Genomic DNA, 15,385 nt, shown 5'->3' with positions numbered 1-15,385 from the left:
TCAGTAGTAAAGGGCACAGTGCAGGATGCAGAGTATCCTCAGTAATAAAGGACATAGTGCAGGGTGCAGCGTAACCTCAGTAGTAAAGGGCACAGTGCAGGGTGCAGAGTATCCTCAGTAGTAAAGGGCACAGTGCAGGATGCAGAGTATCCTCAGTAGTAAAGGGCACAGTGCAGGATGCAGAGTATCCTCAGTAGTAAAGGGCACAGTGCAGGGTGCAGAGTAACCTCAGTGGTAAAGGGCACAGTGCAGGATGCAGAGTATCCTCAGTAATAAAGGACATAGTGCAGGGTGCAGCGTAACCTCAGTAGTAAAGGGCACAGTGCAGGGTGCAGCGTAACCTCAGTAGTAAAGGGCACAGTGCAGGGTGCAGAGTATCCTCAGTAGTAAAGGGCACAGTGCAGGGTGCAGAGTAACCTCAGTAGTAAAGGGCACAGTGCAGGATGCAGAGTATCCTCAGTAATAAAGGACATAGTGCAGGGTGCAGCGTAACCTCAGTAGTAAAGGGCACAGTGCAGGATGCAGAGTATCCTCAGTAGTAAAGGGCACAGTGCAGGATGCAGAGTATCCTCAGTAGTAAAGGGCACAGTGCAGGGTGCAGAGTATCCTCAGTAGTAAAGGGCACAGTGCAGGATGTAGAGTAACCTCAGTAGTAAAGGTCACAGTGCAGGATGCAGAGTAACCTCAGTAGTAAAGGGCACAGTGCAGGATGCAGAGTATCCTCAGTAGTAAAGGGCACAGTGCAGGGTGCAGAGTAACCTCAGTAGTAAAGGGCACAGTGCAGGGTGCAGAGTATCCTCAGTAGTAAAGGGCACAGTGCAGGGTGCAGAGTAACCTCAGTAGTAAAGGGGACAGTGCAGGATGCAGAGTAACCTCAGTAGTAAAGGGCACAGTGCAGGGTGCAGAGTAACCTCAGTAGTAAAGGGCACAGTGCAGGATGCAGAGTATCCTCAGTAATAAAGGGCACAGTGCAGGATGTAGAGTAACCTCAGTAATAAAGGGCACAGTGCAGGATGTAGAGTAACCTCAGTAGTAAAGGTCACAGTGCAGCATGCAGAGTAACCTCAGTAGTAAAGGGCACAGTGCAGGATGCAGAGTATCCTCAGTAGTAAAGGGCACAGTGCAGGGTGCAGAGTAACCTCAGTAGTAAAGGGCACAGTGCAGGGTGCAGAGTATCCTCAGTAGTAAAGGGCACAGTGCAGGGTGCAGAGTAACCTCAGTAGTAAAGGGCACAGTGCAGGGTGCAGAGTAACCTCAGTAGTAAAGGGCACAGTGCAGGATGTAGAGTAACCTCAGTAGTAAAGGTCACAGTGCAGGATGCAGAGTAACCTCAGTAGTAAAGGGCACAGTGCAGGATGCAGAGTATCCTCAGTAGTAAAGGGCACAGTGCAGGGTGCAGAGTAACCTCAGTAGTAAAGGGCACAGTGCAGGGTGCAGAGTATCCTCAGTAGTAAAGGGCACAGTGCAGGGTGCAGAGTAACCTCAGTAGTAAAGGGCACAGTGCAGGATGCAGAGTAACCTCAGTAGTAAAGGGCACAGTGCAGGGTGCAGAGTAACCTCAGTAGTAAAGGGCACAGTGCAGGATGCAGAGTATCCTCAGTAATAAAGGGCACAGTGCAGGATGTAGAGTAACCTCAGTAATAAAGGGCACAGTGCAGGATGCAGAGTAACCTCAGTAGTAAAGGGCACAGTGCAGGATGCAGAGTATCCTCAGTAATAAAGGGCACAGTGCAGGATGTAGAGTAACCTTAGTAATAAAGGGCACAGTGCAGGGTGCAGAGTAACCTCAGTAGTAAAGGGCACAGTGCAGGATGCAGAGTATCCTCAGTAATAAAGGGCACAGTGCAGGATGTAGAGTAACCTTAGTAATAAAGGGCACAGTGCAGGGTGCAGAGTAACCTCAGTAGTAAAGGGCACAGTGCAGGATGCAGAGTATCCTCAGTAATAAAGGGCACAGTGCAGGATGTAGAGTAACCTCAGTAGTAAAGGGCACAGTGCAGGATGCAGAGTAACCTCAGTAGTAAAGGTCACAGTGCAGGATGTTGAGTAACCTCAGTAGTAAAGGTCACAGTGCAGGATGCAGAGTAACCTCAGTAGTAAAGGGCACAGTGCAGCTAAGGAGCAAGATTATTCTCAGATTTGTGACTAAATGTGATGTGGTAAAATTTTCCTTTGTTGCCAGAGTTGTGCGGACTTCTGTCTTTTCATATTTGTATTAATCTTTCTCATAGAATCAGAACGCCAGGAGCTCAACTGATAATGAAATGGAATCACCGCAACCTAAAAGAGCAAAATCAGAGGCGGCAGGAAAGGTAAAAGGATTGTAGCAACACTGACAAATTCACCAAGCAGGAGAGTGTTGGGTTCTGTGCACATGACATCTTTTTGAGGCGACAAACACCTTGAATTCATTAAAAGGAAGATGCTGCGGTAAACGGCTGTGTTTTTTCCTCTGAAGCATGTTTTTTAGAGGATTTTTTTGAGGGGTGGGCGTTTCCTGAGTGCTTTTTTGACCAGCATTTTTTTTTTAGCTTTTTTTCAGCATTTTTGGGAATTATTTTTTTTTAACTCCATTGAAAAATGAAGAAACTGCAAGTGGTTTTTGAGGCAAAAATGCTGGAAAAATGCTCTGATGTAAGGGGCGTTCCAGAAATAATTATTCTTTGCTTTCTGACTAATAAAATAATAAGATACAAAGCTGCCTCTCCACCACTGCCCCTGGTCTTTGACCACTGCAGCCAATTACTGATGGTGAGGTGGCCACCAGACTACAGATGATCATTTATGTGCGATACCTTCTGCCGTGAGATATGCCTGCTCTCTGCTTCATTTAGCTGATGACATTCCAGGAGATTTTTGTTACAAATTTGACTTAAAACAAAAAAAGAGAAACGAGAATTGAAATGTTTAATATATGTAGACTAAAAAGAAACAACAAGAAGTTTGAATGCACCAAGATCTCACTGACCACATGATCAGTTTTCAATACGTGATTCATAATATTTAAGTTTAGAAGATAAATATAAGACATTGTATCTAATCTGATGAAAAATATAAGTAGGTGCAGTATAAGAGACGACGGGGTCACAATCCCACCACTCTCCAGGTGTCTTATAATGGAGGCACATTATGTGGATGATACAGGACGGATACATTCTCATCAGTCTGTCTCTGGGCAATTACAAGATTAATATCTGATTTCAGGACCAACCATCAACTTCAAATGGAACAGAAAATGGAAATCGCTCAGGAGAAATGGCAGAAGATCCAGCAACACCACAGACATCACAGCAGGTAAAAGGGGGGGGAGTCCTTTTTAAAGGTGCTGTCCAGTCAATCTCACCCACAAGAGCTTACATTCAGCTTCAGGGGACACCTTGTGCTGCAGGTTCTACTTTAGGGGCTCAGTGTGTTTCAGCTTTATCTTCATGGTGTACAGGACATGACTGTACTATATTCATTGTTGTAATGCAGTATCTTGAAAAAGTGTTCATACCCTGTGACTTTTCCACATTTTTTTCACATTACACCCACAATCTTAAATGTACTAGTGACGTGTAAAGGAAATGATACAGGGTTTTCTAAATGTTTTAAAATTATAAATCGGAAAATTGTGAGGTGCATTAGTATTCAGCCCCATGTAGTCTGATACCCATAAATAAAATCCTGAGTGACCAATCGCCCCCAGAAGTCACAACATTAGTACATTGCGTTCTCCTGGGTGTGATTCTTTTCAGTATAACTACAGCTGTTCTGTGAAGGCCTCAGAGGATTGAGAACATTATAGATCAAACAGCTTCATGATCACCAAGGAGCTCACCAGACGGGTCAGGGATAAATCAGAAAACCAAGGAGCCCACCAGACAGGTCAGGGATAAAGCTGAAAACCAAGAAGCCCACAAGACAGGTCAGGGATAAAGCTGAAAACCAAGAAGCCCACAAGACAGGTCAGGGATAAAGCTGTGGAGAAAAGTAAAGCAGCGTTAGGTTATAAAAATAGCCCAAGCTCTGAACATCTCATAGACCACTGTTCAATAGTCGTCTACCTAACCTGACATCCCAAGCAAGGAGAGCACTAATCAGAGAAGCAGCCAAGAAGCCCATGGTCACTGGAGGAGCTGCAGAGATCCATAGCTCAGGGGGGAGAATCTGTCCACAGGAAAACTATTAGTCATATACTCAACACATCTGACCTTTATGGATGTGAGGCAAGAAGAAAAACATTTTAGAAAGCCAGAAGAAGTCCTGCTTGCAGTTTACAAAAAGCAATGTAAGGGATGCAGCGAGCATGTGAAATAAGGGGCTCTGGTCAGATGAGAACAAAGTAGAACTTTTTTGGGCTAAATGCAAAACTGATACTTCTGTCAGAGGCCACAGGCTCAAAAAGACTACCTCGGACAGACCAGACTTGACACAAGCCACTACATCTGGCAAACTTATGAGAACCCCAACACCCTTTAAACCCTGTACAGGAATCTTGTTTTACAACAGGGTCCACTGGATTGCTTCCACAGAAGGGCTGTCATCCTTAACAGCGATCCAGAGGCAGAAACAATTGCTAAGCAGGGTCAAAGATGCGAGAAGTCATGTCAAAGACAAGATCAGGAGACAAGCGGGTGGTCAAGATACAAGCCAGAGACCGTACACTGGAAACACAAAACAGAACACAAAAGCAAAGTCAGAGATGCTAGGTCACTAGCTGAACACTAACACTGTCAGCTAGTGTCAGTCTACTGGGGTTTATATAGAAGGGAGTTGCCCATGGCTCCCAGCAGAGAGCTAATTACCTACCAGCTCACTGCAGCAAAACACAACAGTATAGCAAAGGGGGAACTAGTTCCATCAATCGGAAACCTAAACACACACTGCCAGCGTCCAGTTATAACAGTAGTGTTGGTGCGTTGCTGGATCAATACAGGGTCATATGAGAAATGCTCCTTTTATTCAGTGAAAGTATGCAATGCCTCAGGTTTCCAGTTAGCTAATCTGCTACTTTCTTGGTCAAGTCAGTCTGGTTTGGCAATCTTGTAAAAAATGTTAATGAATGTATGATAGTAGTTGCTGAATCCAAGGAAACGCTGCAAGACTTTCATAGACTTCAATTGTACCCAACTCCTTAACAGCTTCAGAGTGATTCAATTTCAGGTGAATAAACCAGACTGTCACCCAGAGATGACCACATATTGACCACTTAGATTTCTAAATACGTCTTTAACAAAACTTTGAAAAACATCCGGTGCATTACTTAGTCCAAAAGGCATCACAAGATCCTCATAGTGACCCTCAGGTGTAATAATGTTTGTGTAACCAAGGCCCAAGAGCATGGACAAGTTTTCAAGGACATAAAGCCTCAAAATGTAAAATACCAAAAAGCAGGGACACCTCCTTAGTGATGTACTTCACCATGCCCTGGGCGACAGGTGTATCATCAATAGCAGTGACTTTCATAAAAACACATAATTTTGGTAAGGGTAAACCAAGATCCTTTGCCACCTTGGTGTCAACAAAATTGGTTGCAGAACCTCAATCAATAAAGTCCTTAAGCCACATAGATTTTATAAGATAAGACAAACAAATAGGTAGCAATAATTTTGCAGAATCATAAAGAAATACTTGTGTGCCCAGTTGGGCATCCCGGACCCACCTAGGCGCTGGCGACTTTCTGACAGTGGTTGTCCTGGGCAGGCATGCATCTCATGTCCAGACTCTCCACAGTTGCCACTAAGATTCAGTGTTTCTCCCTTGGCCCACTGTCGTCCATGGGAGTTAGTTATCCCAATGTTCATGGGCTCTGCAGTAAGGGTAATAGGTATATTAGCCTTTGGTAGAGGTGCAGTGTCAGAAAAACTATCGTGTCTGCATTCACGCAACCGACTATCAAGATGGATAGCCAGTGACGTGGCAGAATCAAAGGAGTCAGAAGAAGGGAACTGCACTAACAGAGACTTGGTCGAAGAGTCCAAAACGAAACTGATGGCGAAGGGCCTGGTCATTCCACTGAGAGCCAGTGATCCAATGCCGAAATTCAGTACAGTACTCCTCAGCAGAACTTGGTCCCTGGTGGAGGACTATTAGTTTACTTTCTGCATAAGCTACACGGTCTGGGATGTCATGCAGGAGACCTAAGGACTCAAAAATGAGTCTACTGTGGAAAGTTCTGGGGCATCAGGGGTAAAGAAAAGGTCTAGGCCTGGGGTCTCCCTTCAACGGGGAAAAGATGAGTCTTACACATGGCTCTCAGAACCAGACAAAACTGGGCAGAGCCTGAAATTCAGGGGACAGCTTTCAGCTTTCCCTAAATGAAAAAAAAATATGGTCACCTGAAAATCTGTCAGGCAGGTTAACCTTGGGTTCAAAAATTGTCAAGAGAGGTGATGCAGGGGCTTGGGGTTGGACAGTTGCAATGTTGAAACCGCGCTGCAAGACCCTTGACTAAACGACCCAGGTCTTGCATCTGACCACCACCGATAGGAGGGGATCCATAATATATTTTGGACTAGTTATTCTGTTACATCTGTCAGAGGCAACAGGCTCAAAAAGGCTACCTCAGACAGACTTGGCACAATCCACCCAGCTGGCAGATTCCAGAGGAAACCCGACCTTTACCCTCTAACCCCTGTAAATTGATCTAGTTTTACAATGGTGTCCAGTGGATTGCTTCCACAGAGGAGCTGACAACCAGAGGCGGTAAGGGTCACCAAGCTGAGAAGTCACGTCAAGGACAAAATCAGTAGACAAGCGAGTGATCAAGATACAAGCTGGAGTCCAAACACTGGAAATACAAAAAAGAACACAGGACCCAAATCACTAGCCTAGGTCACTAGCTGAACACTAACTAATAACTGTCAGCAAGTGTCAATCTCCTGGGGTTTATATAAAAGGGAGCAGCCCATGGCTCCCAGCGGAGAGCTAATTATCTACCAGCTCACTGCAGCAAAACACCAGTGAATAGAAAAGGGGGAACTAGTCTCATCAATCTGAAACCTAGACAATCACACACTGCCAGCGTCCAGCAGTAAACATAGTGTTACTGCAGTGCCATCTAGCAAACTGGGCAAAGGTTACAGCAGTATGATCAGACACAGATGTGACAAAAATGCTATATGTGGTAGAAAACAAAGACTGCACATCACCCAAAAACAGCATCCCCACCGTCACACATGGTGGTGGCAGCATCCTGCTATAGGGAGACTTTTCTTCAGCAGGGGCAGGGAAGCTGCTCAGAGTTGATGGGAAGATGGATGCAGCTAAATACAGGGCAATCCTGGAGGAAAACCTGCTATAAGCTGATAAAGACTTGAGACTGGGGCGTAGGTTCACCTTCCAGGAGGACAACGACCCTCAGCATCCTGCCAGAGCTACAATGGAGGGTTTAGATTAGAGCACATCCATTTGTGTTAACGGCACAGTCACAGTCCAGACCCAAATCCCAGAGAATCTGTGACAAGACTGGAAAATCACTGATCACAGACATCTCCATCCGATCACTGAGCGAGAGCGAGAGTGCAAAGCTGGAGACACAGACCCCAAAAGACTGCAGCAGAGAAAGGTGAAGAGACAGACCCCAAAAGACTGCAGGAGAGAAAGGTGGAGAGACAGACCCCAAGAGACTGTAGAGAAAGAAAGCTGGAGAGACAGACCCCAAGAGACTGCAGCGAGAGGTGGAGAGACAGACCCCAAAAGACTGCAGCGAGAGGTGGAGAGACATACTCCAAAAGACTGCAGAGAAAGCTGGAGAGACAGACCCCAAAAGACTGCAGCAGAGAAAGGTGGAGAGACAGACCCCAAAAGACTGCAGCAGAGAAAGCTAGAGAGACAGACCCCAAAGACTGCAACAGTAATGACAGAGAAAGGTGGTCCTACAAAGTACTGACTCGGGGGCTGAATATAAATGCACCTTGTAATGTTCAGATTTATATTTTTAAATATTTAGAAAACCATCCATCTTTCCTTTACAAGTCGCAAATACTTGCTACATTGTGTTGGTGTCACAGAAAACTCCAATAAAATACATTTATGTTTGTGGGTGTAACATAAAAAAATGTTATACTGATCTCCAAGTGATGAAAACGGAAACTACATTTTCTAAATCTCAGGATGTCTCCAGTCCGGAGTCTGAGCCTCATGCAGAAATCCTGGCACCTCCGGCCTCGGCTGCTGTCACCGAGGTCATTAATGGTCATTTGAGGAAGGTTCTGCTGATGAATGTACAAATCATCTAGATCTGTTGCCGGCAGCTCCTGCGTGTTCACCGACCAGTGACTCCCTGATGAGCTTGATGGAGACAAGTCCAGAGACGCTGCAGCCACTGGAGCAGGTTTAGGCCACGCAGACTGCTCACAGTAACACAAGGTACATGCGGCCTGGGGTTGTCGTGTTGAAAAATGACACCTGGGGCACTTTGGAGAAATGGCCACACCACTGGGTCCATTGATCTTGACTCCATCGAGCACATATGGGATGTCATTGGCCGGTGATTACACAGGAGCTGCTGGCAGCGTCTCCGGACTGGTCTCCTTCAATCACATCGGGGACTTCATTCGTCGTGATTAGACAGAAGCTGCCAGCAGCGGATCTTGATGGATTATACATTCAGCAGCATAACCTTCTTCAGACGACCATTAATAACCTCAATGATAGCAGCCGAGGCTGGAGGTGCTGGGATTTCTGCATTGGCGTGGCTCACATACTGCAGACTAGCGGCAAAAAAAATTCAGTAACTGTCTTATGTATGGACACCCCTCTGTTCATGTAATGGTTTTCCTTATTCTCATTGGAATGTGCACATTGTAGATTCAGAATGAAGGCAGCAAAACCACAAAGTAACACGGTAAATAAGGAATAAAGAAACACATAAGAAACAAGCTAGAATATGTGGCACTTTAGATTCCTCCTGGTGACCCCCATGGTGACAGCATATACCCCCTCATCATTCTCTCACCAGCTTCATCAGTTCGTCACCTAGAGGCTTCCAACAGTCCTGGAGGACTTCCCAGAGGTGCTGTGCACTTGTTGGTTGCTTTTTCTATCACCATGAATCCAACTTATTTCAAAGCAAATCTGTTTGGTCATTAAGTTGTAGTTGATTGATTTTTTTAGGTCATGTCATCAAACGCAGCCTCCTTCCATTTTGGGTCATTATTCTTGCTTCTGTGTGGGCACCTATTAGTCACCTTTTCTGCTTCTTGCAGTCGCCTTTGCACAGTTGATGTTCAGATGCGTCTGTTACTAGCTGTCTGTGCATCATTTATAAAGGTTGTTATCCGAGATGCTGGGAATTTGGGTTCCATATGTGTATCTTCCTAGTATTGCTGCCTTCAGTCTGTAACTACGATGTTCACATTTCATAGAATCATAGAATGGTAGAGTTGGAAGGGACCTCCTGGGTCATCTGGTCCAACCCCCGGCTCAAAGCAGGATTCACTAAACCATCTCAGACAGATATCTGTCCAGCCTCTGATTGAAGACGTCCATTGAAGGAGACCTCACCACCTCTCGTGGCCGCCGGTTCCTCTCATTGATCTCCTCACTGTCATACAGTGTCTTCTAATCTCTAATCTGTATCTTCTCCCATTCAGTTTCATCCCATTGCTTCTAGTCTTTCCTTGTGCAAATGAGAATAAAGATGATCCCTCTACAATGTGACAGCCCTTGAGATATTTGTAGACAGCTATTAAGTCTCCTCTCAGTCTTCTTTTCTGCAAACTAAACATTCCCAAATCCTGCAACCGTTCCTCATAGGACATGGTTTGCAGACCAGTCACCATTCTGGTCGCTCTTCTCTGAACTTGCTCCAGTTTGTCAATGTCTTTTTTAAAATGTGGTGTTCAATAAGAACAAGTAAAAACATTGCCTGAGCAGAGATCCAAACTTTTGATTGGTACTGTTCTTTGAAGCAATGGGAAACATAGGGAAAAATATCAGAGAAACTTATAAGAATTATTGGCAAGCACTTTGGGCCAGGCCCCGATTTTTTAAGTCACTTTTCTTTTTTTTTGTCTTGTAGTATTTATTGATGATTTTTTTGTGCATATTCTTAAAAAAAAAAAGGTCCATGAATTTTATGCAAAATCAAAAATGTTCTTTTTTTTCATGAAACTTTTTTGCCCCTGCTTAGAGCAAAAAGTTGCAAGTTACGCTAAAGTGTCACATTGTTAGTGAAAAAGTTTAGGATGTGCATAAAATCACTCCAAGGGGACTGCAGTATATTAGCGAAAAAAGTTGCCACTTTTTAAAAAGTCACAAGTGATGAATTGGATATAAATTGGAATTGGATGAATTGGAAAGCAAAAGCTATGAACACAACGGTGAACATATAAAACCAGGTGAACACATACAGTACAGACCAGAAGTTTGGACACACCTTCTCATTTAAAGATTTTTCTGTATTTTCATGACTATGAAAATTGTACATTCACACTGAAGCATCAAAACTATGAATTACCACATGTGGAATTATATACTTAACAAAAAAGTGTGAAACAACTGAAAATATGTCTTATATTCTAGGTTCTTCACAGTAGCCACCTTTTGCTTTGATGACTGCTTTGCACACTCTTGGCATTCTCTTGATGAGCTTCAAGAGGTAGTCACCGGAAATGGTCTTCCAACAATCTTGAAGGAGTTCCCAGAGATGCTTAGCACTTGTTGGCCCTTTTGCCTTCACTCTGCGGTCCAGCTCACCCCAAACCATCTCGATTGGGTTCAGGTCTGGTGACTGTGGAGGCCAGGTCATCTGGCGTAGCCCCCCATCACTCTCCTTCTTGGTCAAATAGCCCTTACACAGCCTGGAGGTGTGTTTGGGGTCATTGTCCTGTTGAAAAATAAATGATGGTCCAACTAAACGCAAACCGGATGGAATAGCATGCCGCTGCAAGATGCTGTGGTAGCCATGCTGGTTCAGTATGCCTTCAATTTTGAATAAACCCCCAACAGTGTCACCAGCAAAGCCCCCCCACACCATCACACCTCCTCCTCCATGCTTCATGGTGGGAACCAGGCATGTAGAGTCCATCCGTTCACCTTTTCTGCGTCACACAAAGACACGGTGGTTGGAACCAAAGATCTCAAATTTGGACTCATCAGACCAAAGCACAGATTTCCACTGGTCTAATGTCCATTCCTTGTGTTCTTTAGCCCAAACAAGTCTCTTCTGCTTGTTGCCTGTCCTTATCAGTGGTTTCCTAGCAGCTATTTTACCATGAAGGCCTGCTGCACAAAGTCTCCTCTTAACAGTTGTTGTAGAGATGTGTCTGCTGCTAGAACTCTGTGTGGCATTGACCTGGTCTCTAATCTGAGCTGCTGTTAACCTGCAATTTCTGAGGCTGGTGACTCAGATAAACTTATCCTCAGAAGCAGAGGTGACTCTTGGTCTTCCTTTCCTGGGGCGGTCCTCATGTGAGCCAGTTTCTTTGTAGCACTTGATGGTTTTTGCAACTGCACTTGGAGACACTTTCAAAGTTTGCCCAATTTTTCGCACTGACTGACCTTCATTTCTTAAAGTAATGATGGCCACTCCTTTTTCTTTACTTAGCTGCTTTTTTCTTGCCATAATACAAATTCTAACAGTCTATTCAGTAGGACTATCAGCTGTGTATCCACCAGACTTCTGCACAACACAACTGATGGTCCCAACCCCATTTATCCCCTTGATTCTGAGATTGTTTTTTCGCGACATATTGTAGTTAATGATAGTGGTAAAATTTCTTCGATATCACTTGCGTTTATTTGTGAAGAATTTTTTCAAACTTTGAATTCTTATGTCCTTAAATCAGAGAGATATGTCACACAAAATAGATCTTAAACAACATTTCCCACATGTCTACTTTACATCAGCACAATTTTTGAAACCATATTTTTTTTTGTTAGGGAGCTATAAGGGTTAAAAGTTGACCGGAGATTTCAAATTTTTACAACAAAATTTACGAAACCATTTTTTAGGGACCACATCACATTTGAAGTGACTTTGAGGGGCCAATATGATAAAAAATACCCAAAAGTGACACCATTCTAAAAACTGCACCTTTCAAGGTGCTCAAAACCACACTGAAGAAATGTATTAACCCTTAAGCAATGAGGAAGGAAAAAATTAACGTTTAACCTTTTGTTCACCAAAATGTTAATTTAGATCCAATTTTTTTTATTTTCACAAGAGTAACAGAAAAAAAAATGGACCACAAAATTTGTTGTGAAATTTCTCCTGAGCACGCAGATACCCCATATGTGGGGAATACCACTGTTTGGGCGCACGGCAGGGCTCAGAAGTGAAGGAGCGCCATTTGACTTCTTGAATGTAAAATTTGCTGGAACAATTAGCGACGCCATGTCGCATTTGAAAAGCCCCTAATGTGCCTAAACAGTGGAAACCCCCCACAATTGATCTAATTTTTGAAACTAGACTCCTCAAGGAACTTATCTAATTTTTCCACAAAAATGAAACACTGTTTGGGTGCACAGCAGGGCTCGGAAGGTAAAGGCCCCGTCACACTTAGCGATCCCGACAACGATACGACCTGTCAGGGATCGTTGCTGCGTCGCTATGTGGTCGCTGGTGAGCTGTCAAACAAGCAAACCAGTCTGCTGAAGCAGGAGCAGGCTGGTAACCATGGTAAACAGCGGGTTACTAGGGGCACACGCGCACCTAGTAACCCGTTGTTTATCATGGTTACGAGCCTGCTAAAGTGAGCGGTAACCTCCCGCTCACTGTAGCAGAGTGGTAACCATGATAAACAACGGGTTACTAGGTGCGTGTGTGCCCCTAGTAACCCGATGTTTACCATGGTTACCAGCCTGATTGCTGCTCCCGCTGGTCACACACAGCGATGTGTGCTAACCAGCGGGAGGGCAACGACCAAAAAATGGTCCAGGACACTTTGCAGCGATCAGCGACCTCACAGCAGGGGCCTGATCGCTGAAAAGTGTCACACATAGCGACATCGCGACATCGCTGGTGAGGTCTCTGTTGCGTCACCAAAACCGTGACACAGCTGCGATCTCGCTATGTGAGACGGGGGCTTTAGACTTTTTTGAATGCAAAATTGGCTGGAATTGAGAGCAGACGTCATGCCACTTTTGGAGAGCCCCTGATGTGCCTAAACAGTGGAAACCCCCCCACAAGTGAAAGCATTTTGGAAGCTAGATCTAGATATGTGGTGAGAACTTTTAACCCCCAAGGTGCTTCACAGAAGCTTGTAACGTGGAGTCGTGAAAATGAAAAATCTATTTTTTTCCACAAAAATGACCTTTTAGCCCCAAATTTCTTTATTTTCACAAGGGTAACAGGAGAAAATTAACCCAAAAATCTATTGTGCAATTTCTCCTGCGTGCACTGATACCCTATATGTGGAGGTAAACCACTGTTTGGGCACGGGGCTTGAAAGGAAAGGAGTGAGTATTGGAATGCAGACTTTGGTGGAATGGTCTGCAGGTGTCATGTCACATTTGGAGAGCCCCAGATGTGCCTAAACAGTGGAAATGCCCCACAAGTGACCCCAATATGGAACTGATCTACTGTTTCCTGGTATGTGAATACATAAGTTGTGTAGTGTGCATCAAGTTGGCATACATGAATTGTGTAGTGCACGTCAGGTTGGCATACGTGAGTTGTGTAGTGTTCGTCAGGTTGGCATATGTGAGTTGTGTAAGTGAGAAAATAATTTAGTAGTCCATGGGGGTGTGGTACAGTCTGAAGCATTCTTTTATACACAGGCTAGGTTTATCAGGGCAGGTGTCGCATTCATAAGTGGTGTCCTTGCGTATCCCCTTCTGTAACACACTCAGCACCTCATTGGGGCCTTCCTTCTTTTGTAGTTTGAGGGACCTCCCTGGGGAAATGTTGGCCTGGTATAGTACGAGCTCCTTCAGTTCCTGAAGTATTGGGGCCCGCTCATTCCTGACTACCAAATATCAGGGCCTTAATAACTACCTCCTGGAACTGAAAGTACGACGTAGTGGTCTGGCCTGCACATCGTGATAGCACGAAACCGTTGTACATTGTCATCTGTACGATGTGCACGGCCAGCTTCTTGTACCACACCTTGGATTTTCTCATGTCACGGCACGGCTGAAGAATTTGATCAGAGAGATCAACTCCCCCTATGTTTTTGTTGTACCCCAGTATACAGTGTGGTTTGTAGACCTGTGTAGAGGTACCTCGTACAGTGCTGGGGGTGCTGCCATCACCATGTATGGTGGTCAAGAAAAGGACATCCCTCTTGTCCTTGACCACCAGCATGTTGTCGCTACATTGGGCTCTGCTCTCACCCTTTCTGAGCAGCTGCCGAATTAGCTTCTTAGGGAGGCCTCTCTGATTTTTGCGGACAGTACCATAGTCTATGGTACCTTGCGTAGAGAGGGACTTGAAGAGTGGGATGCTGGTATAAAAGTTATCCACGTAGAGGTGATAACCTTGATCCAGCAGTGGGTGCACCAAATCCAAAACAATTTTCCCACTCACTTCCAGAACAGGGGGGCATTCAGGGGCTTCAATCTGGATGTCCTTCCCTTCATTAACCCTAAACTTGTGGGTATAAACTGAGGTACTCTCACAAAGTTTGTAGAGCTGAATTCCATACCTTGCCTTCTTTCTGGGCAGGTATTGCCGGAATATAAGCCTCCCCTTAAAATGGATTAGGGACTCATCCACGCAGATGTCCCCTTGGGGCACGTACACCTCAAACTTGTTGCTGAAGTGATCAATGATCGAACTTCGAAAAGATGGTCAAAGTTGGGGTCATCTCTGGGAGAACATTGTGAATTATAACTGTAATTCAAAAACTTTTGGATGGCCTCAAAACGTTTACGGGTCATGGCCATGCAGAAAAATGGAGTGTTATACATAACGTCAACACTAGTGATGAGCGAATAAGTTAGAAAAACGATCGCCAATTTCAAATTCGGCACGAATATGGCACATTCGGATTTGTGATCGGAAACACGAGCATTTTTTCTTGAAATCTGCAAAATTCGGTAAAAGTGCTGGAAATTATTTGCAGCTAAAGTTTTTTATCATAGTGGTGGTGTATGATGAGCGGAGGGATGTGTTTGATCAGGGGAGGGGCTGGGGAGAGCTCAGAGCAGCGCCATGCTTGTAATCTTTTTTTTTCCCTAACTTTATGTGTGCAAATCGCGGCTAGCCAATCAGGGCGCAGGAACCATCCTCAATGTCCGGACACAAGGGCTTGAGCCATTGGCTGCTGAAACCACATGTCCCTCTCTATATAAAGAGCGGTCATGTTGTTTTAGCTCTATTTTGTGACTATAACAGATCATAGACGATGCTCCTGGTCTGCTCCTGCATCTTGAGAGATTTTAGCGAGTTAGCTAGGCGGTTGCTTCTAAGTCAGATAGTTTAGGTACCTAGTGTTCGGTGTGGCTGTAAAATCGA

At 44.7% G+C, this 15,385-nt stretch overlaps 1 protein-coding gene across 4 annotated transcripts in view; it reads left to right on the top strand.

The window, feature by feature from the left end:
• The window catches only part of LOC141164864 (uncharacterized), a 217,883-nt gene that overhangs the window by 171,645 nt on the left and 30,853 nt on the right, over window positions 1-15,385 (top strand). For all 4 annotated transcript variants that reach the window (XM_073650508.1, XM_073650507.1, XM_073650511.1 and 1 more), the window contains 2 exons: window positions 2,232-2,312; window positions 3,205-3,294. In XM_073650508.1, coding sequence (XP_073506609.1) covers window positions 2,232-2,312; window positions 3,205-3,294 — 171 coding nt within the window. The remainder of the gene's footprint in view (window positions 1-2,231; window positions 2,313-3,204; window positions 3,295-15,385) is intronic.

This window comes from Phyllobates terribilis, unplaced genomic scaffold (assembly GCF_046119375.1).
Source record: "Phyllobates terribilis strain yellow unplaced genomic scaffold, ASM4611937v1 Scaffold_10__3_contigs__length_209671492, whole genome shotgun sequence".
NCBI lineage: Eukaryota > Metazoa > Chordata > Amphibia > Anura > Dendrobatidae > Phyllobates > Phyllobates terribilis.
Note: the sequence above shows the minus strand (reverse complement) of the source record. Positions and strands in the feature narration are given on the sequence as shown.